Raw genomic sequence first — 22080 nt, 5'->3', positions numbered from 1 at the left:
ATCATATGATAGTTGTCTTTCTTCGATTGACTTATTTCGCTAAGCATAATACCCTCTAGTTCCATCCACGTCGTTGCAAATGGCAAGATTTCATTTCTTTTGATGGCTGCATAGTATTCCATTGTGTATATATACCACATCTTCTTTATCCATTCATCTGTTGATGGACATCTAGGTTCTTTCCATAGTTTGGCTATTGTGGACATTGCTGCTATAAACATTCGGGTGCACGTGCCCCTTCAGAGCACCATGTTTGTATCTTTAGGATATATACGCAGTAGTGCAATCGCGGGGTCATAGGGTAGCTCTATTTTCAGTTTTTTGAGGAACCTCCACACTGTTTCCCAGAGTGGTTACACCAGCTTGCATTCCCACCAACATGTAGGAGGGTTCCAGTAGGAGAAATTCTGGTCAGACTAGTAAGAGCACTTGATAGTCTCTCTCCATGTCTATCATCTACCTCGTTTTCAGGATCCATGAATGCAACATGTTCAGTAACTTTTAACAATGGATTTTACCTTAACCAACTGTTGGCAAGGGCCCCAGGAATTGACTGTTCGACAAATAATTACCAGGAGCCTGTTGTGTGTTCTACATCTGTTAGGGGTTAAAACAAACACATTAATGACCATGATGAATAGGTAAAAAACCTTGGCACAGTGAACATCACCATAAAAGAATTGATAGAGTTGTGACTACAGTGGCCCATATTATTTGGATAAAAGGTTGATATCAAATGATTGCATTTTGTATTTCTGGTAGAGATCATTCAGAGTTTAAGATGCTATCAGAATGGTGGCTACCCATTTTCTGAATATCCATGTCAATGCCAATTCTGGCCTCACAGCCTATCACTATAACCCCTTCCCAGAAAGAGAGGGGCTGGCATGATTTGTCTTTATTACATACTAATTCTGGGTGGGCTGTAAAAGTTAAAGGAGATTGAGAAATATCAGGTGCTTTTTTTCTTCATTGGTGAATCTTTTTTTAATTTTATTTTTTAACATTTTAATGCAGGTGTAGTTAACTTACAGTGATACATTAGTTTCAGGTGTACAATATAATGATTCATCACTTCCATACTTCACCCAGTGCTCATTACAAGTGCACTTCTTCTTCTTCTTCTTTTTTTGTTAAAGATTTTATTTATTTATTTAAGAGAGAGAGAGAGCAAGAGCAAGCACAAGCAGCGGGAACAGCAGGCAGAGCAGGCAGAGGGAGAAGCAAGCTCCCCGCAGAGCGAGGAGCCCGATGAGGGACTGACTGGATCCTAGGATCCTAGGATCATGACCTGAGTTGAAGGCAGCTGCTTAACCAATTGAGCTACCCAGGCGTCCCCACATGTGCACTTCTTAATCTCCATCACCTATTTAACCCATCCTCCAAACAGTTCCTCTGGTAACCATCTGTTTATCCTCTATAATTAAGAATCTCTTTGTTAATTTCTCTCTTTTTTGTCCCTTTGCTCATTTGTTTTGTTTCTTAAATTCCACATATGAGTGAACTGAGTATTTCTCTTTCTTTGACTGACTTATTTCACTTAGAATAATACATTCTATCTCCATTCTTATCATTGTAAATGGCAAGATTTCATTTTTTATGGCTAAATATTCCATTGTGTATATGTGTTCGTGTATACATATGTATATGCACTACACTTTCTATCCATTTATCAATTGATGGACAATTGAACGGCTTTCATAATTTGGCTATTGTAAGTAATGCTTCTGTAAACATTGGAGTGTGTTTATCTCTTTGAATTAGTGTTTTTGTATTTTTGGGTAAATACCCAGTAGTGTGATTGCTGGATCAGAGGGCAGTTCTATTTTTAACTTTTTGAAGAACCTCTGTAATATTTTCCATAGTGGCTGCACCAGTTTGCATTCCCACCAGCAGTTCAAGAGGGTTCTTTTTGCTTCACCTTCTTGCCAAAACTTAGTGTTTGGGTTTTTATTTTAGTTTAGCCATCCTGACAGATGTAAGTTGATATGTCATTGTAGTTTTCGTTTGTATTTTCCTGATGATCACTGGTGTTGAGCATCTTTTCATGTGTCTGTTGGCCATCTGTAAGTCTTTGGAGAAATGTCTGTTCAGGTCTTCTGCCCATTTTTAAATTGGATTATTTGTTTTTTGGTTGTCTAATTTGGTAAGTTCTTTATATATTTTGGATCCTAACCCTTTATTGGATATGTCATATGCAGTTATCTCCTCCTATTCAGTAGGTTGCCTTTTAGTTTTGTTGTTTCCTTTGCTGTGCAGAAGCTTTTTATTTTGATGTAGTCCCAATAGTTTATTGTTCTTTTGTTTCCCTTGCTTCAGGAGGCATATCTAGAGAAAAGTTGCTATGACCAGTGTTAAAGAAGTTACTGCCTGTGTTCTTTTCTAGGACTATTGTGGTTCTTGTCTCACATTTAGGTGTTTAATTCATTTTGAATTTATTTTTGTGTATGGTGTAAGAAAGTGGTCTGGGTTCATTCTTTTGCATGTCGTTGTCCACTTTTCCCAGCAGCATGTGTTGAAGAGATGATTTTTTTCCATTGCATATTCTTGCTGCCTCTGCCAAAGATTAATTGACCATATAATTGTGGGTTTATTTCTGGGCTTTCTATTTTATTCTATTGATCTATGTGTCTGTTTTTGTTCTAGAACCATACTATTTTGATTACTACAGCTTTGTAATATAATTTGATGTCTGGTATTGTGATACCTCCAGTTTTTCTTTTTCAAGATTGTTTTGATATTCAGGGTTTTTTGTGGTTCTACACAAATTTTAAGATTGTTTGTTCTAGTTCCGTGAAAAATGCTATTGGCATTTTGGTAGGGATTGCATTAAATGTATAGATTGCTTAGATTAAATGTATAGTATAGACATTTTAATATTATTTGTTCTTCCAATCCATGAACATGCAATGTCTTTCCATTTCTTTGTGTTGTCTTCAGTTTCTTTCAGTTTCTTAATGCAGAATCTCAGGCCCCATCCTAAATGTCCTGAACTATAATCTGCATTTTAACAAAATCCCCCAGGTTGTCGAATGTGCATTAAGAGTAAGTAACAGTAAGAGTTATTATACTGATTTGTGAAGTCTAGATCATTATTTATGAGTTAAATGGTCAGGCTTCTATTAAAGTTTCTGCAAGAGATGCCCTCGTTAGTATCCTGAAAACCAGCTCTGATGCAGGGGTTTCTCTGTGGGTTAGCCAAGTAGACCTGAACCAGTTTCTTTTTGCCCAAGGGGAAGAAAGAACGAGTTAGGTGCCTGAAAATTGCCACATCACCTCTTTTCCTCCTTATCTCTGCAGGAGAATATAAAATCAATAGCTTTGCAAGTGCATGGATGTGCTAGAGAGGATAACTTCTCCCTTCTTGGAGATGATTCATACTGCAGTGGATAAACTAAAACAGAACAGCAGATTTTCTGAGACTGCAGGGGAACTTCTGGTTGATAGGAATTTCCCATTGTTCCACAGTCCATAAACATTCTCTGGAGAGATTTTCCAAATATTCCTTTTATTTTATTTTATTTTAATCTTTTTGCCTATACACAAATGCTTCTAGCAGCTTTATTTGTAATTGCCAAAAACTGGAAACAATCTAGATGACTTTATTTACTTATTTATTTTTGTTATGTTCAGTTAGCCATTGTATAGTACATCATTAGTTTTTGATGTAGTGTTCAGTGATCCATTAGTTATGTATAACACCCGGTGCTCATCACACCACGTGCCCTCCATCACCCTGTTACTCCCTCTCCCAACCGCCTCCCTTCTGAAACCCTCAGTTTGTTTCCCGGAGTCCAGAGTCTCTTATGATTTGTCTCCCTCTCTGATTTCTCCCCCTTCAAATTTCCCTCCCTTCCCCTATGGTCCTCTGTGCTATTGCTTATGTTCCACATATGAGTGAAACCATATGATAATTGTCTTTCTCTGCTTGACTTACTTCACTTAGCATAATTCCCTCCAGTTCCATCCATGTCGATGAAAATGGTAGATATTCATCCTTTCTGATGGCCGAGTAATATTCTGTGGTATATATGAACCCTATCTTCTTTATCCATTCATCTGTTGAATGACATCTCAGCTCCTTCCACAGTTTGGCTATTGTGGACATTGCTGCTATAAACACTGGGGTGCACATGTCCCTTCTTTTCACCACATCTATATTTTTGTGGCAAATACCTAGTAGTGCAATTGCTGGGTCATAGGGTAGCTCTATTTTTAACATTTTATTTAGGTTTTTGGAGCATGTGCCCACGCACCTGCAGCAGTGGGGAGAGGCAGAGGGAGAGTTGGAAAGAGAATCTTAAGCAGGCTCCACACCCAGCATGGAGCTAACATGGGGCTCAGTCTCACAACCCTGAGATCATGACCTGAGCCAAAATCAAGAGTTGGATCCTTAACCGACTGAGCCACTCAGGCACCACCCCCCAAATATTCCTTTGCACATAACAAAGATTACTGCTGACTTACTCCTTGCCTTTTCTTCAATTGTCCTCAAAGACATTTTAATGTAAAAAAATATTGTTTTTAAAATTTAGAGAATATAGAAGTGTCTATAGAGAAAATGTGTTCATCTGTCATTCTATTCTTGCCTTAATCCCAGTCGTCAGAAATAGCCACCATTAATATTTGACTTCCCTGTACATGGTCTCATATATACATATACGCAATTTTTAAAATTAGTATATATGTGTGTGTGTGTGTGTGTGTGTGTGTGTGTGTGTGTGTGTGTATATATATATTTAGATTTTATTTGAGAGAGAGCATGCATGCAAGAAAAAAAGTGAGAGAGAGAGACAGAGAGCACATGTAGTGGGGAGGGGCAGAGAGAGAGGAAGAAACAGACTCCCCACTGAGCAGTGAGGTCACATGGGACTCAATCCCAAGACCCCGGGATCATGACTTGAGTGGAAGGCAGGTACTTAACTGACTGAGCCTCCCAGGTGCCACTACACAAAAAATTTTCAAATGACATCATACTGCAATGCTATTTTACAAATTCATTTTTGCTCTCCTTACTATATCATGAATTAGTTTAATGCCAATATGCAAGTCATTAACATGATGATAACTATTCATTATAAAAATAAGAGCTTTCCATCAACAGCCTACTCTCTAGCTGGGGTTTGCAATAGAGAAAATAGCTAGAAGAACTTGGTATAACCTAAGTTTTGTTTATTCAGTTAGTTCAGATTTTCCAGAGAACTGGGACGGGCAGTATTGAAATTTGAAGTCACTTTCTGGAAAGTGTAAAAAGCAGTGTTGAGAGTTCTAGGTACATGCTGGTTTTAAAGGAATGGTTTGACAGTGCCTGGAGGTATGGATTGTGATAAATGACCAGGATGCAGCTGAAGAATACCTCAAATGAAACGAATCTTTCCCTCTCCACCAGATACAAATGAGCCATTTGTAATAATAGCTCAGACCTCATCGGAAATGCCGCTTTTGACCTCAACAAATGAATTTTATACTAAAATGATGACACCAATTAATGATGCGGAAGCAAAGACTACATCTAAGTGTTACATACAGGTCACTGGTATGACTTGTGCTTCCTGTGTAGCAAACATTGAACGGAATTTAAGACGAGAAGAAGGTAAGACAGTCTTGGAGCCTGTTATTTTGTGTATTGATTTGAGGACTCTCTCCTTTTTGACCTCTTAGTTGTTTTATAACCATTTTTGTGGTTCTTGCTAGGGCCTTATGAAGTCCTGCATATGAGTGATGTACAGGACAACCTTGACTTTCTGACAGCCAGTTTTTGTGTTTTATTCCTAAGTTCCAATCTTGTTTATCTCACGATCAATAAATTTAATATCAATGAAATTTATAGGAAAATAACAGAAGGAAATGTATAAGGTTACTATTCTCTATAGACCTTGGTTGCAATCAATGTTAAGAAACATACAAATTTTCTGATAAAGCTATGCTTAAAACTAATAACCACAGTCCATAAGTTTCAGTATTACTGTACCTGGACCAAGAACCAGACCAAAACCAAGTTTGTTTAAAATTATAGTGTTCACTGATACTTGCTTATAGCAAAAATGTTAAAAAGTTACTCAGTATCATCTATAAATTTTAACTCTAGGTTACAAAATCTTAGAAAATTTACAGCATACTTTTTTTATTTAGTTATACTCAAATGTTTTACTTTATAAGTTTGCGTTCATATTAATAGACTTCACACTGTGGTATAATAGATTTGTTAACCATGTAGTTATGCATTAATGTTTAATGAGACTGAAATCATAGGTTTGGTACTAGCCCCAATGTCTTAAATAATACATGCCCTTGGTCACAAGGGCCAAATAGGTAAGATTAGTATCAGCTTATCCCCTCTATTGTGGGGCAATAACTCAAAGTATATAATAATAATATAGGGCTGGGGTCCATAGGCCTTATATATAAAGGCCTTATAACACACACACACACACACACACACACACACACACATGCGCCTTACGTTATATATACAGGCCAGAAAATTATAACGAAGTGTATGTTATACAGAGCCATCTTCAGTTATTCCCTTATCTGCATTGTGTCATTTTTGCATGTCATTTCAATCTCCATTGTATCTAATTAGAATGCAGTTGAGGCTGAAGCTTTTATTACACTTTGAATGATTAAAAGGGGAAAGGAGGGAGGTTAAAAACAAATGAAAACAAAAGAAGTTTGTAAAGTTCTTGTTTAATTTTAGAACCAATAATTTTTTTGCAATTTAGAAGTAGCCTTTTTCATAAGATAAGCAATGCCTATGCCAATCATGAATCTTTTTTTTTAAAAAAATCCATTCTGCTGATTGATCCTTCCTGTGCTTCCTACTATCTATCCCCTTTACTACCTCTTTACCCAATTAAGAATACCATTGGTCTAGCTGGGGTTACTATATTCACTTTTTAAAAAATTATGTAACACTCGCTGTCTCTTAGTTTAGTTTGCATTATATTTATAAAAATGAATAGAGTTTTAATTATAGTTTGAAGTAAGAGTTTAAAAAGTTAGCCATAATTTATGTAAGTATGAAACCTATGTTTGAGAGTCCAATTTTCCCTTCTATTTCTGTTTGGCTATAGATTACATCCAAATGAAGCAAAAAGATTTTTTTCTACTTTCTCTGTACCTTACTCTTATTACTGATGCTTTCCTATGAACTGGTCCTCTGAATTATTTGGTATCCACAAAGCACAGAATGTAAGCATTTTATATAGAAAACTTAGATTATATAGGTACTTTGTTTTCTTATTAAAAACTATTATTAAGTTAATACTATTTTCTTTTCTTTTTATCCAACTGTAGAGTTGACCTGTTGATCCCCATTGCCTGTCAGGTAGCCGCCAAGAGCCATAGATAACCAGAAAGAGCTGACACTTCTGCTATGAAGAATTAATTTTCTTCCTGGCAATGTTAGCAATAGCTGGCTTAGAGAAGTAGGATGGTTATTAATAAAAGGCTTGTGCTAGAGAACAGGATGACTGTGATAAAATGAACTCCTTTGTTTAATTAACAAGTTGTATGGCACTTCCCCCCCCATGAATAAGAGCACTTTATATTAGTGTGTACCAGACAGTAAAATTTGATAATTTTAAGAAATCACTATTATTTGATTATGTTATAATGTACATGTTGGTTCATCTTGGATTCTTTGCTGTAACTGCAGTGATTTCCTTAAGTGCTTAAGTTCCTTTCTCTCTAGGTCTCTGTCTTATTGGTTTCTACAAATGCTTTATATTTACATGATAAGGTCTCAGCCTATTGTAATTCATAGGCCTTACTTGGATCCCGATTCAAAAAAAAGAAACTGTGTTAGGCAAACTAGTAAACAATTGTAAGACAACTATGGAAATGTGAATTCTGCCTGGATATTTGGTGATAATGAATTATTTTAGGTATGATAAGGTATTATATGTACTTTTTAAAGAGAAGAGTCTATCTATAAGTGATATGTATTTAAATATTTACATATGAAATGTTATCTGGGTTTAGCTTCAAAATAATCAGGGTAGAGTACAGGAAGTAAGAGGATAGGAATATAGATGAAACAAGAACAGCCCCAGTATTAATTTTTTAAAAAGATTTATTTATTTATTTTAGAGAGGAGAGAACAGGGGGAGGGGCAAAGGGAGAGGGAGAGGGTGAGAGAGAATCCTTAAGCAGACTCCTTGCTTAGCACAGAGCTCAATGTGGGGCTTGATCCCAGGACCCCCAAGATAATGACCTGAGCCAAATCAAGAGTTGATCATCTAACCTACTGAGCTCCCCAGGTACCCCCAGCCCCAGTATTATTGATAATTGTTGAAACTGGGCAATGGTTGTATCAAGTTTATTATGTTGTTCTCTCTTTTGAGTATATATAAATCATAAATTTCCATAATAAAAAGTTTAAGAAACTAAGGCCCCATTTCAAATAGTTTTATTTGGTTTGGGTTCAAGACTGTATAAAAGCTAACTAATAACTAATAAATAACTAGCAAATTTCTCTATGTTCACTTTAATCCCTTTATACATGAAAAAATACTAATAACATTACTCTTTTTATAAGGGTATTATCTCAATTGCTTTTCTTATCAATGCTTCTAGGAATATATTCTGTACTTGTGGCTCTGATGGCTGGCAAGGCAGAAGTAAGGTATAATCCTGCTGTTATACAACCCCCAATGATAGCTGAGTTCATCCGAGAGCTTGGATTTGGAGCCACTATGATAGAAAATGCTGATGAAGGAGATGGTGTTTTAGAACTTGTTGTAAGTAATCATTTCTGTGTGATTAATAAAATTTACAGAAAAAACATAGGGAGGATTCAGAAAATAGTTCCAAAGATATTTAAGGGTTGGGAAAATAAGACATAAAAGAAAAATTAAGGAAACTGGAAAATAGAAAGATAAGATATAACTTAAGCATGGAATGTAAGATAATCATCTCTCTATTAAGAAACAAAAAAGAAGATTTAGGTTTGAATAAATAAATGGAAATCAACTTTTAAAATATAGTATGACTCCTACCTAGTAGCTAGAAAATAAATTTCAGATGCATCAAAGACTTAAATTTTATAGATGAAGCTATAAAACCAGGTGAAGGCATGTTGGTTTTAAAATGGTCATTTTTGCCAATCTAGCAAATTGAGTTTTATTTATATAACTTAAACAATTAAAACAAAAAAATGTAATACTGCACCAAAATTAGTTCCAGCTCCATAAAAAATTTAAATGTCAAAAAACATGAAATCACTAGGAGAAATATTTAGAGCTCTTTCCCCCAGTACTTTATTATAAAAACTTGAGACATCAGGAAAGTCAAAAGAATCGGACAGTGGAAACCCTTATACCCACCACCTAGATTCTACATTAACATTTTAGCGTATCTCTTTTACTATACATAAGTCTGTTAATCCATTGTGTAAATAATTTTAGACTCACAAAGTGGCAAAATGAGTAGAGAATTTATATGAAGCTTCTACCCAGCTTTTCCCAATAATAACATCTAACCTATTACTTAAAAAGTAGTATTAGAGTGACAATGGCCTTTCTATTTCACTCAGCATAATCCCCTCCAGTCCCAACCAAGTTGATGTAAACAGTGGGTATTCATCCTTTCTGATGGCTGAGTAAAATTCCATTGTGTATATGGACCACATCCTCTTTATCCATTCATCTGTTGAAGGGCATTTTGGCTCTTTCCACATTTTGGCTATTATGGAAATTGCTGCTATGAATATTGGGGTGCATATGGCCCTTCTTTTAACTACATCTCTATCTTTGGGGTAATTAGCCAGTAGGGCAATTGCCGGGTCATGGGTAGCTCTAAACTTTTTGAGGAATCTCCACACTGTTTTCCAAAGTGGCTGCACCAACTTGCATTCCCACCAACAGTGTAAGAGGGTTCCCCTTTCTCCACAACCTCTCCAATATTTGTTGTTTCTTGACTCGTAAATTTTTGTCATTCTATCTGGTGTAAGGTGATATTTCCATGTGGTTTTGATTTTAATTTCCCTAAAGGCTAATGATGATGAACATTTTTTCATGTGTCCATTAGCCACTTGTATATCTTCTTTGGAAAAGTGTCTGTTCATGTCTTTTGCCCATTTTTTGACATGATTATCTGTTTTTTTGGGTGTTGAGTTTGAGAAGTTCTTTATAGATCTTGGATATCAGCCCTTTATCTGTAGTGTCATTTGCAAATATCTTTTTGCATTCTGTGGGTTGCCTCTTTGTTTTGTTGACTGTTTCTTTTGCTGTGCAGAAGCTTTTGATCTTGATGAAGTCCCAAAAGTTCATTTTTGCTTTTGTTTCCCTTGCCTTTGGAAACCTGTCTTGAAAAAAGTTGCTGTGGCCAATGTCAAAGAGGTTACTGCTTATGTTCTTCTCTAGGACTTTGATGGATTCCTGACTCACACTGAGGTCTTTCAGCCATTTAGAGTTTATCTTTGTATATGGAGTAAGCATATGGTCGAGTTTCATTCTTCTGTACATAGCAGTCCAATTTTCCCAGCACCATTTATTGAAGAGACTCTCTTTTTATCCAGTGGATATTTTTTTCTGCTTTGTCAGAAATTAGTTGACCATAGAGTTGAGGGTCTATATCTGGGCTCTCTATTCTGTCCCATTAGTCTATGTGTCTGTTTTTATGCCAATACCATGCTGTCTTGGTGATCACAGCTTTGTAATATAGCTTGAAATCAGGCAGTGTGATGCCCCCAGATTTGTTTTTTCTTTTTCATTGTTTCCTTGGTGATTCAGGGTCTTTTCTGGTTCCATACAAATTTTAGAATAGTTTGTTACAGCACTTTGAAAAATGCCATTGGTGTTGAAAGTATAGATTGAAAGTATAGATTGCTCTGGGCAGTATAGATATTTTAACAAGGTTATTCTTTTGATCCATGAGCATGGAATGTTTTTCCATCTTTTTGTGTCTTCAATTCCTTTCATAAGTGTTCTGTAGTTTCTAGAGTATAGATCCTACACCTGTTTGGTTAGGTTTATTCCAAGGTATCTTATGGTTTTTGGTGCTATCGTAAATGGAATCGATTCCCTAATTTCTCTTTCTAGAGTTACATTGTTAGTGTATAGGAGAGCAACTGATTTCTGTGCCTTGATTTTGTATCCCACCACGTTACTGAATTGCTGTATGAGTTCTAGAAATTTAAGGGTGGAGTCTTTTGGTTTTCCACATAAAGTATCATTTCATCTGCGAAGAGAGAGTTTGACTTCCTCTTTGACAATTTGAATACCTTTTATTTTTGTTGTTGTTGTTGTTGTCTGATTGCTTTTGCTAGGACTTCTAGTACTATATTGAATAATAGTGGCAAGTGTGGGCATCCTTGTTCTTCATCTTAAGAGAAAGGCTCTAAGCTTTCCCCATTGAGAATGATGATCACCGTGGGCTTTTCATAGATTTTTTTTTTTTTATGAAAGAGGAATGTTCCCTCTATCCCTACCCTCTGAAGAGTTTTAATCAGGAAAGGATGTTGTATTTTGTCACATGCTTTTTCTGTATCCATTGAGAGGACAATATGGTTCTTCTCTCTCCTCTTATTAATGTGTTATATCACTGATTAATTTGAAAATTTTGAACCACCCTTGCATCCCAGGGATAAAACCCATCTGGTTGTTATGGATAATCCTGTTAATGTACTGTTGAGTCCTATTAGCTAGGATCTTATTTCCATATTCATTGGGGATATTGGTCTGTAATTCTCCTTTTTGATGCAGTCTTTACCTGGTTTTGGGAATCAAGGTACTGCTGGCCTCATAGAATGAGTCTGGAAGTTTTCCTTCTGTTTCTGTTTTTTGAAACAGCTTCAGGAGAGTAAATATTATTTCTTCTTTGAATGTGTGGTAGAATTCCCCAGGGAATCCATCAGGCCCTGGACTCTTGGTTTTTTGGAGTTTTTGAACGCTGCTGCAATCTCTTTATTGGTCATTGGTCTATTCAGGTTGTGAATCTTTTCCTGTTTCAGTCTTGGTAGTTTAAAGGTTTTCAGGAAGGCATCCATTTCCTCCAGGTTGCTTAATTTATTGATACAGAGTTATTGATAATTTATGATAATTGTTTCTATTTCCTTGGTGTTAGTCATGATCTCTCCCCTTTCATTCATAATTTTATTAATTTTGGTTCTTTCTTTTTTCTTTTGGATAAGTCTGGCCAGTGGTTTATTGATGTTTTTAATTCTTTCAGAGAACCAGCTTCTAGTTTCATTGATCTGCTCTACTGTATTTCTGGTATCTATTTCATTAACCTTTGTTCTACTCTTAATAATTTCTCTTCTTGTGCATGACTTAGGCTTCATTTGTTTTTTTTGTCTCCAGTTCTTTAAGGTGTAAAGTTAGTTGTTGAATTCGGGATTTTTCTGTTTCTTTTTTTGTTTTGTTTTGTTTTGTTTTGAGTGAGGCTTGGATAGCTATGTATTTACCCCTTAGGACCACTTTTGCAGTATCCCATGGGTTTTGGACTGATGTGTTTTCATTCTCATTGGTTTCCATGAATTGTTTAAGTTCTTCTTTGATTTCCTGGTTGACCGAAACATTCTTCAGCAGGATGGTCTTTAGCTTCCAAGTGTTTGAATTTCTTCCAAATTTTTTCTTGTGATGCAGTTCCAGTTTCAAAGCGGTGGTCTTTGAATATACAGGGAATAATATAATAATAATATGCAGGGAATATAATTTACATATTATATTACTTTATTAATATATAAATATAGTAAATTATTAATATACATATTATAGAAATATTATAATATATTAATATATATTAAATATTAATACATAATAAATAATAATTCACTATATTAATACATATTAATAATTAATATAATAATATATAATGATTAATATAATAATTAATATATTAATATATAATATATTATATTTTAATATATATTTATATATAATAAAATAATAATATGCAGGAAATAATCTCAATCTTTTGGTATTGTTTGAGACGTTTTTGTGACCCATTATACAGTCTATTCCATGTGCGTTCAAGAAGAATGAGTATTCTGTTGTTTTAGGGTGGAGTGTTCTATATATATCTATGAGGTCCATCTGGTCCAGTGTGTAATTCAAAGCTCTTGTTTTTTTGTTGATTTTTTGCTTAGATGATCTGTCTGTTGCTGAGTTGGAGTGTTGAGGTCTCCTACTATTAATATATTATTATCAATATTTTTTCTTATTTTGGCTAATGGCTGGTTTATGTAGTTGACTGCTCCCATTTTGGGGCCATAGATATTGATAGTTGTTACAGCCTCTTGTTAGATAGACCCTTAAAGAATGATATCATGTCCTTCTGTATCTCTAACTATAGTCTTTAGCTTAAAATCTAATTTGTTTAATATGAGAATTGCTACCTTAGCTTTTTTTTGAAGTCTGTGAGCATGAAAGATGGTTCTCTATCCCTACACTTCCAGTCTGGATGTATCTTTAGGTTCAAAATCAGTCTCTTGTAGACAGCATATGGATGGGTCCTGACTTGTTATCCAGTCTGCAACCCTCTGCCATTTCATGGGAGTATGTATGCCATTCACATTGAGAGTGATTATTGACAGATAAGATTTTGTTGTCATCATGTTGCCTATGAAGTCCTTGTTTCTATATATTGTCTCTAAATTTCTGTTATGTATCACTCTTGGGGTCTTTCTCCTTTTATAGACCCCCCCCCTTAATAGTTCTTGCAGGGCTGGCATAGTGGTCACATATTCTTTCATTTTCTCATTTTCTGCTGGTCCTGGATGTTATCTCTTCATCCATTCTGAATGACAGTCTTGCTGGATAAAGTATTCTTGGCTGTATGTTCTTCTCCTTTAGTACCCTGAATATGTCTTGCTATCCCTTTCTATTTTGCCAGGTCTCTGTGGACAGGCCTAACGTTATTCTGATGTTCATCCCTCTGTAGTTAAGAAATTCCTTCCCCGTCAACACTTCCAAGATTGTTTCCTTATATCTAAGATTTGCAAATTGTACTATTATATGTTGTGGTGTCAGTCTATTCTCATTAATCTTGGGAGGGGTCCTCTCTGCCCCTTGCATAGTAATGCTTGTGTTCTTTCCCAGATTAGGGAAGTTCTCAGCTATGATTTGCTCAAATATATCTTTTAGTTTTCTCTCTTTCTCCATGCCCTCAGGGATCCCAATAATTCTGACATTGGAACGTTTCATGGCCTCATTTATTTCCCTAATTCTGTTTTCATGGATTTTAAGGTGTTCCAGGCCTCCTTCTGTTCCTTCCTTTCTAGCAGTTTGTCTTATAGATCACTAATTTGTTCTTCTGCCTCGTTTACCCTAGCCATAGAGTATCTAGCTTAGATTGCATCTCATTCATAGCATTTTTAAGTTCGGCCTGATTAGCTCTCATTTCTGCCCTTAGAGAATCTATGTTGCTGTAATGGTTTTCTGCAGCCTAGCCATTGTCTTCATAACTGTTACCCTGAAGTTTATTTCTGACTTCTTGTTTATATCTATATCCATTAGGTCTAAGGGAGATTGTCTCTGGTTCTTTTCTTTGTTGGGAGTTCTTCCTTCTAGTCATTCTGTTGAGGGATGGTTGAGGGAATGTATAGAGTCAAAAATATCAACCATAATCCAGGCAAGGTGCACCCTGGGAAAGTTCATACCGATTGGATGCCACCACCAAGAAAACCCAGCCAAAATGAAACCCAAGAATAAGATTTATAATGTTAAGAACAAAAGTAAAAAAAGGGGAGGTGAGGGAATGTGGGGGCTATAATCTCTTAATGTGGGTGAGGTAGGGTGTTTCAGTTCTTCCTGGGTGTATTCTGTTTTCTTTGTTAGAGAGCACTACTTCCCAGTGTTACCGGGAAATTAAAACTGTATGTATATATGTGTGTGTGTGTGTGTGTGTGTGTGTGTGTGTGTGTGTGTGTATAAAGGTAGTATTGAATAGGGAAAAAAGGACTACATTGAAGTGTGTGTGTGTGTATATATATATATATATATATATATATGGAAAAGAGAAAAAAGTATATGTGAAACAGTAGAAGTTAGAAAGTTACTATGGAATATGTTGTATTAAGCATCTAGTTGAAATGCTAAGTGGGTAAAAAGAAAAAACAGAGAAGAAACATGAGAAAGAATAAAAAAGTTGTATCTAAGAAATGCACAGGGCCGTGAGACAACACCCAAAGTTCAGGATACTATTTCCCCCTGGTGTTGGGGTTTTACAATTTTATGGGGACCCTTGGGTTGTCCTCCTCTTGTTCTTCTAGCTTGTGTTCTGGGGGAGGGCCCTGCTGCATTGCTTTTCAGGTAACCCTGCTTGGGTGGAGTTACCCTGCCCCCTATCAAGGGGCTGGGCTCCATGGAAACTAGTTTTTTGGGCTTTTGTTCTCCAGGGGCTTTTTGTGCCTTTTCCAAGGGTTGGAGCAAAGGAAAATGTCCATAGCTGGACCTCTGCCCGAGAAGAGAAGCCACATTCTGCTCTTCTCTGAACCCTCTAGAACACACAGTCTCCCCCTCTGTAAGCGCCACTGAAAACTGGAGCCTCCCATAGGCAGTGCTCACCCCCAGCGATCCTCTCAGTGGTTGACCCAGATGCCTGCATGTCTCTGCCCCCTGGCCCTCCAAAATGCTGAGCAATTCTGGTCTGGGCAGGTGTGGCTGGTGGCAGCAGTGATGGCGTCCCCCTCCACAGGCACAGGTCTGAGCAAGCAGCCACTGGTCCTGACATTTTCCCCTTAAGCCCCTGGATTCTCTTTGAGTGCTGTTATCAGGACCTTCCCTTCCTGCAGCCACCACTCTGCAAGTTGTCGCTCTTCCTCAGGAGCAGGACGCTTTTGCCCTGGGGTATTGTGTTATTTTCCAGTGGCTTGCTTCTCGTGGCTCCCTCCCCGTTCTGTTTATCCTCCAATATCTATCTGCACAATACCAACTCTGTCCTTTGTACCTCTTGACTGAAGAACCTCTGCCTCCATAGAGATCTTACATCTCAGGCTGATTTTGTGGGTGTTCAGACTGGCTTGTAGATATCCAGCTAAATTCCGAGGGCTGGTTGAAGCGGGGTCCCCCATGCCTCTGCCATCTTGAGTCCCAACCTAAACCAATTTTTATTTTTTAATTTATATAATTTTTTAAAAGAGATTTTATTTTTTTTATTTGACAGAGAGAGACACAGCTAGAGAGGGAACACCAGCAGGGGGAGTGGGAGAGGGAGAAGCAGGCCTCCTGAGGAGCAGGGAGCCCAATGTAGGACTCAATCCCAGGACTCTAGGATCACTACCTGAATGGAAAGCAGACACTTAATGACTGAGCCACCCAGGTGCCCCAAAACAATTTTATTTTTAATTAATTTCTACACCCAACATGGAGCTCAAACCCACAACCCCAAGATCAAGAGTCATGTGTTCCACCAGCTGATCCAGGTGGGCATCTCCATTGATTTTTATTTTTTAAAGACTTTAAAAAAAAAGATTTATTTATTTATTTTAGACAGAGAGATGGGGGGAAGGGCAGAGGGCGAGGGAGAGAGAGTCTCAAGGAGACCTCATACTGAATGTAGGACCTGACATGGGCCTCGATCTCACTACCTGGAGATCATGGCCTAGAGATCATGACCTGAGCCAAAGCCAAGAGTGGGATGCTCAGTGGGATGCCCTTATGTTTTATAGATTTCTGGAATTTAGGGGTAATCTGGGTAGCTCAGTTGGTTAAGCATCTGCCTTTCGCTCAGATCATGATTCTAGAGACCTGGGATTGAGCCCCATGTCAGGCTCCCTGCTTAGCACAGAGTCTACTTCTCCCTCTCCCTCTGCTATACCTCTCTTGTACTTGTGCTCTCTCCATCAAATAAATAAAATTTTTATAAAATAAATAAAACTTAATAGCTTTATTGAAATATAATTCACATACCATAAACCTTGCCCTTTTAGGGTGTACAATTCAGTGGTTTTTGTATATCCTCAGATTTGTGCAACTATCACCATATCTAATTTTAAGAGATTTTCATTAACCCAAAAAAAAGAAATGTCTTGCCTGTTAGCGGTCACTCCTCATTCTTGATAGTAAGCACTTGAGTCTTCTTTATTCCCTTGGTCAGTCTAGCCAAAAGTTTGTCAATTCTGTCAGTTTTTTCAGAAAAACAATTTTTGGTTTTGATTTTCTCTATTCTTTTGTTAATTTCCACTCTAATCTTCAATTTCTTTCCTTTTACCTGCTTTACGTTTAGCTTGCTCTTCTTTTCTAGTATCTTTTTTTTTCTTTTCTAGTATCTTACCAGGAAAGTTACGTTATTTATTTGAGATCATTCTTATTTGTTAATATTGAACTTTACAGCTACACATTTCCCTCTAAGTACTGCTTTCATTTCAGTTATTATACTTTTCAATTCCAGACTGTCCATTGGGCCTTTTTAATAATCTCTCTCTCTTTATTGATATCATTTATTTGGTGAGATAGTGTTCTCATATTTTCCTTTAATTCTTTTTAAAAAAATTATTTTATTAACATATAATGTATTATTTGCCACAGGGGTACAGGTCTGTGAATCATCAGTTTACACATTTCACAGCACTCACCATAGCACATACCCTCCCCAATGTCCATAACCCAACCACCCTGTCCCTACTCCCTCCCCCCACATCAACCCTGTTTGTTTCCTGAGATTAAGAGTCTTTTATGGTTTGTCTCCTTCCTGATCCCATCTTGTTTATTTTTCCCTTCCTTACCCCCCAACAACCTCCTGCCCTGCCTCTCAAATTCCTCATATCAGAGAGACCATATGATAATTGCCTTTCTCTGATTGAATTATTTCGCTCAGCATAATGCTCTCTAGCTCTATCCATGTCACTGCAAATGGCAAGATTTCATTTCTTTTTTTTCAAGATTTTATTTATTTTTATTTGTCAGAGAAAGAGAGAGAGAAGAAGCAAGGGTAGCAGCAGGCAGAGAGAGAAGCAGGCTTCCCACTGAGCAAGGACACTGATGCAGGACTTGATTCTAGGACCCTGGGATCATGACCTGAGCCAAAGGCAGCCGCTGAACTGACTGAGCCATCCAGGTGTCCCAAATTTGCATTTTGTTTGATGGCTGCATAGTATTTCATTGTGTGTGTGTGTGTGTGTGTGTGTGTATACACACATACACACATACCACATCTTCTTTATCCATTCACCACATCTTCTTTATCCATTCATCTGTTGATGGACATCTAGGTTCTTTCCATAGTTTGGCTGTTGTGGACATTGCTGCTATAAACATTCTGGTGCATGTAGCCCTTTGGATCACTACATTTGTATCTTTAGGGTAAATACCCAGTAGTGCGATTTCTGTGTCATAGAATCGCTCTATTTTCAACTTTTTGAGGAACCTCCATGCTGTTTTCCAGAGTGGTTGCACCAGCTTGTATTCCCACCAACAGTGTAGGAGGGTTTCCCTTTCTCTGCCTCCTCGCCAACATGTTGTTTCCTGACTTGTTAATTTTAGCCATTCTGACTGGTGTGAGGTGGTATCTCATTGTGGTTTTGTTTTGTATTTCCGTGATGCCAAGTGATGTGGAGCACTTTTTCATGTGTCTGTTGGCCATCTGGATGTCATCTTTGCAGAAATGTCTGTTTATATCTTCTGCCCATTTCTTGATTGGATTATTTGTTTTTTGGGTGTTGAGATTGATAAGTTCTTTATAGATTTTGGATACTAGCCCTTTATCTGATACACAGTTTGCAAATATCTTCTCCCATTCTGTCAGTTGTCATTCGGTTTTGTTGACTGTTTCCTTTGCTGTGCAAAAGCTTTTGAGCTTGATGAAGTCTCAGTAGTTCATTTTTGCCCTTGCTCCCCTTGCCTTTGGCGATGTTTCTAGGAAGAAGTTGTTGCAGCTGAGGTCAAAGACGTTGCTGCCTGTGTTCTCAAGGATTTTGATGGATTCCTGTCTTGCATTGAGGTCTTTCATCCATTTTGAGTCTGTTTTTGTGTGTGGTGTAAGGAACTGGTCCAGTTTCATTTTTCTGCATGTGGCTGTCCAATTTTCCCAACACCATTTGTTGAGGAGACTGTCTTTTTTCCATTGGACATTCTTTCCTGCTTTGTTGACCATAGAGTTGAGAGTCTATTCTGGGCTCTCTATTCTGTTCCATTGATCTATATGTCTCTTTTTGTGCCAGTACCATACTGTCTTGATGATTACAGCTTTGTAATAGCTCTTGAAGTCCGGAACTGTGATGCCACCAACTTTGGCTTTCTTTTTCAACATTCCTCTGGCTATTCGGGGTCTTTTCTGGTTCCATGTAAATTTTAGGACTATTTGTTCCATTTCTTTGAAAAAAAAAATGGATGGTATTTGGTTAGGTATTGCATTAAATGTGTAGATTGCTTTAGGCAGCATAGACATTTTCACAATATTTATTCTTCCAATCCATGAGAATGGAACATTTTTTCCATTTCTTTGTGTCTCCCTCAATTTCTTTCATGAGTACTTTATAGTTTTCTGAATACAGATTCTTTGCCTCTCTGGTTAGGTTTATTCCTATTTTCTTATGGTTTTAGGTGCAATTGTAAATGGGATCGACTCCTTAATTTCTCTTTCTTCTGTCTTGTTTTTGGTGTATAGAAATGCAACTGGTTTCTATGCCTTGATCTTATATCCTCACACTTTACAGAATTCCTGTATGACTTCTAGCAGTTTTGGAGTGGAGTCGTTTGGGTTTTCCACATAAAGTCTCATATCATCTGCAAAGAGTGAGAGTTTGAGTTCTTCTTTGCTGATTCAGATGCCTTGTATTTCTTTTTGCTGTCTGATTGCTGAGGCTAGGACTTCTAGTACTATGTTGAATAGTAGTGGTGATAGTGGACATCCCTGCTGTGTTCCTGACCTTAGTGGAAAAGCTCTCAGTTTTTCCCCATTGAGGATGATATTCACTGTGGGTTTTTCATAGATGGCTTTGATAATATTGAGGTATGTACCCTCTATCCCTACACTTTGAAGAGTTTTGATCAAGAATCAATGCTGTACTTTGTCAAATACTTTTTCAGCATCTATTGGGTGTATCATATAGTTCTTGTTCTTTCTTTCATTAATTTTATAGCACATTGATTGATTTGTAGATGTAGAACCAACCTTGCAGCCTAGGAATAAATCCCACTTGGTCGTGGTGAATAATTCTTTTAATGTACGGTTGGATCCAATTGTCTAGTATTTTGGTGAGAATTTTTGCATCTGTGTTCATGAAGGATATTGGTTTGTAATTCTCCTTTTTGATGGGGTCTTTGTCTGGTTTTGCGATCAAGGTAATGCTGGCCTTATAAAATGAGTTTGGAAGTTTTCCTTCCATTTCTAATTTTTGGAACAGTTTCAGGAGTATAGGTATTAATTCTTCTTTAAATGTTTGGTAGAATTCTCCTGGGAAGCCGTCTGGCCCTGGGCTCTCATTTCTTGGGAGATTTTGGATGACTACTTCAATCTCCTTTCTGGTTATGGGTGGTTCATGTTTTCTATTTCTTCCTGATCCAGTTTTGGTAGTTTATATATCTCTAGGAATACATCCATTTCTTCCAGATTGTCAAACTTGCTGGTGTATAGTTGTTCATAATATGTTCTTATAATTGTTTGTATTTCTTTCATGTTGGTTGTGATCTCTCCTCTTTCATTCATGATTTTAGTAATTTGGATCCTTTCTCTCTTCTTTTTGATAATTCTGGTCAGGGGTTTATCTATCTTATTAATTCTTTCAAAGAACCAGCTCCTCATTTCTTTGATTTGTTCTACTCTTCTTTTGGTTTCTATTTCATTGATTTCTGCTCTGCTATTTATATTTCTCTTCTCCTGCTGGGCTTAGGCTTAATTTGCTGTTCTTTCTCCAGCTCCTTTAGGTGTGGGGTTAGGTTGTGTACTTGAGACCTTTCTTGTTTCCTGAGGAAGGTTTGTATCGCTATATACTTTCCTCTCAGGACCGCCTTTGCTGTGTCCCAAAGATTTTGAACAGTTGTGTTTTCATTTTCATTTGTCTTCATGAATTTTTTCAATTCTTTTTAAATTTTCTGGTTGACCCATTCATTCTTTAGTAGGATGCTCTTTAGCCTTCATGTATTTGAGTTCCTTCCAACTTTCCTCTTGTGATTGAGTTCTGGATTCAGAGCATTGTGGTCTGAAAATATGCAGGGAATGTTTCCAATCTTTTGGGACCGGTTGAAACCTGATTTACCACCCAGGATGTGATCTATTCTGGAGAATGTTCCATGTGCACTAGAGAAGAATGTGTATTCTGTTGCTTTTGGATAGAATGTTCTGAATATATATGTGATGTCCATCTGGTACACTGTGTCATTTAAAACCTTTATTTGCTTATTAATCTTTTGCTTTGATCTGTCCATTTCAGTGAGGGTAGTGTTAAAGTCTCCTACTATTATTGTATTATTGTCGATGTGTTTCTTTGATTTTGTTATTAATTGGTTTATGTAGTTGGCTGCTCCCTTGTTAGGGGCATAGATATTTAAAATTGTTAGATCTTCTTGTTGGACAGACCCTTTAAGTATGATATAGTGTCCTTCTTTATCTCTTATTATAGTCTTTGTCTTAAAATCTAATTTATCTAATATAAGGATTGCCACCCCAGCTTTCTTTGATGTCCATTAGCATGGTAGATTGTTTTCCACCCCTTCACTTTAAATCTGGTGCTGTCTTTGGGTCTAAAATGAATTTCTTGCAGACAACATATCAATGGATCTTGTTTTTTTATCCTTTCTGATATTCTGTGTCTTTTGATTGGGACATATAGCCCATCTACATTCAGGATAACTATTGAAAGATAGGAATTTAGTGCCATTGTATTGCCTGTAAGGTGACTGTTACTGTATATTGTCTCTGTTCCTTTCCGGTCTGTTACTTTTAGGCTCTCTCTTTGCTTAGAGGATGCCTTTCAATATTTCTCATAGGGCTGGTTTGGTGTTTGCAAATTTTTTAAATTTTTGTTTGTCATGGAAGCTTTTTATATCTCCTATTTTCAATGACAGCCTAGCTGTATATAGTATTCTCGGCTGCGTATTTTTCTCATTTAGTGCTCTGGATATATCATGCCATTCCTTTCTGGTCTTCCAGGTCTCTGTGGATAAGTCTGCTGCCAATCTAATATTTTTACCATTG

The 22080-nt window shown here is 37.0% G+C and overlaps 1 protein-coding gene across 1 annotated transcript in view; it reads left to right on the top strand.

The window, feature by feature from the left end:
* Positions 1–22080, top strand: part of LOC111160936 (ATPase copper transporting alpha) — a 172392-nt gene that overhangs the window by 105597 nt on the left and 44715 nt on the right. Inside the window, exons 5-6 of the mRNA XM_022524336.1 lie at positions 5390–5593; positions 8581–8744. Of these exons, the coding sequence (XP_022380044.1) occupies positions 5390–5593; positions 8581–8744 (368 nt within the window). The remainder of the gene's footprint in view (positions 1–5389; positions 5594–8580; positions 8745–22080) is intronic.

Source organism: Enhydra lutris, unplaced genomic scaffold, assembly GCF_002288905.1.
Source record: "Enhydra lutris kenyoni isolate GAN:26980312 unplaced genomic scaffold, ASM228890v2 scaffoldscaffold79, whole genome shotgun sequence".
Taxonomy (NCBI): Eukaryota; Metazoa; Chordata; class Mammalia; order Carnivora; family Mustelidae; genus Enhydra; species Enhydra lutris.
The sequence above is the reverse complement of the archived record's forward strand: the minus strand, read 5'-3'. Positions and strand labels throughout refer to the sequence as shown.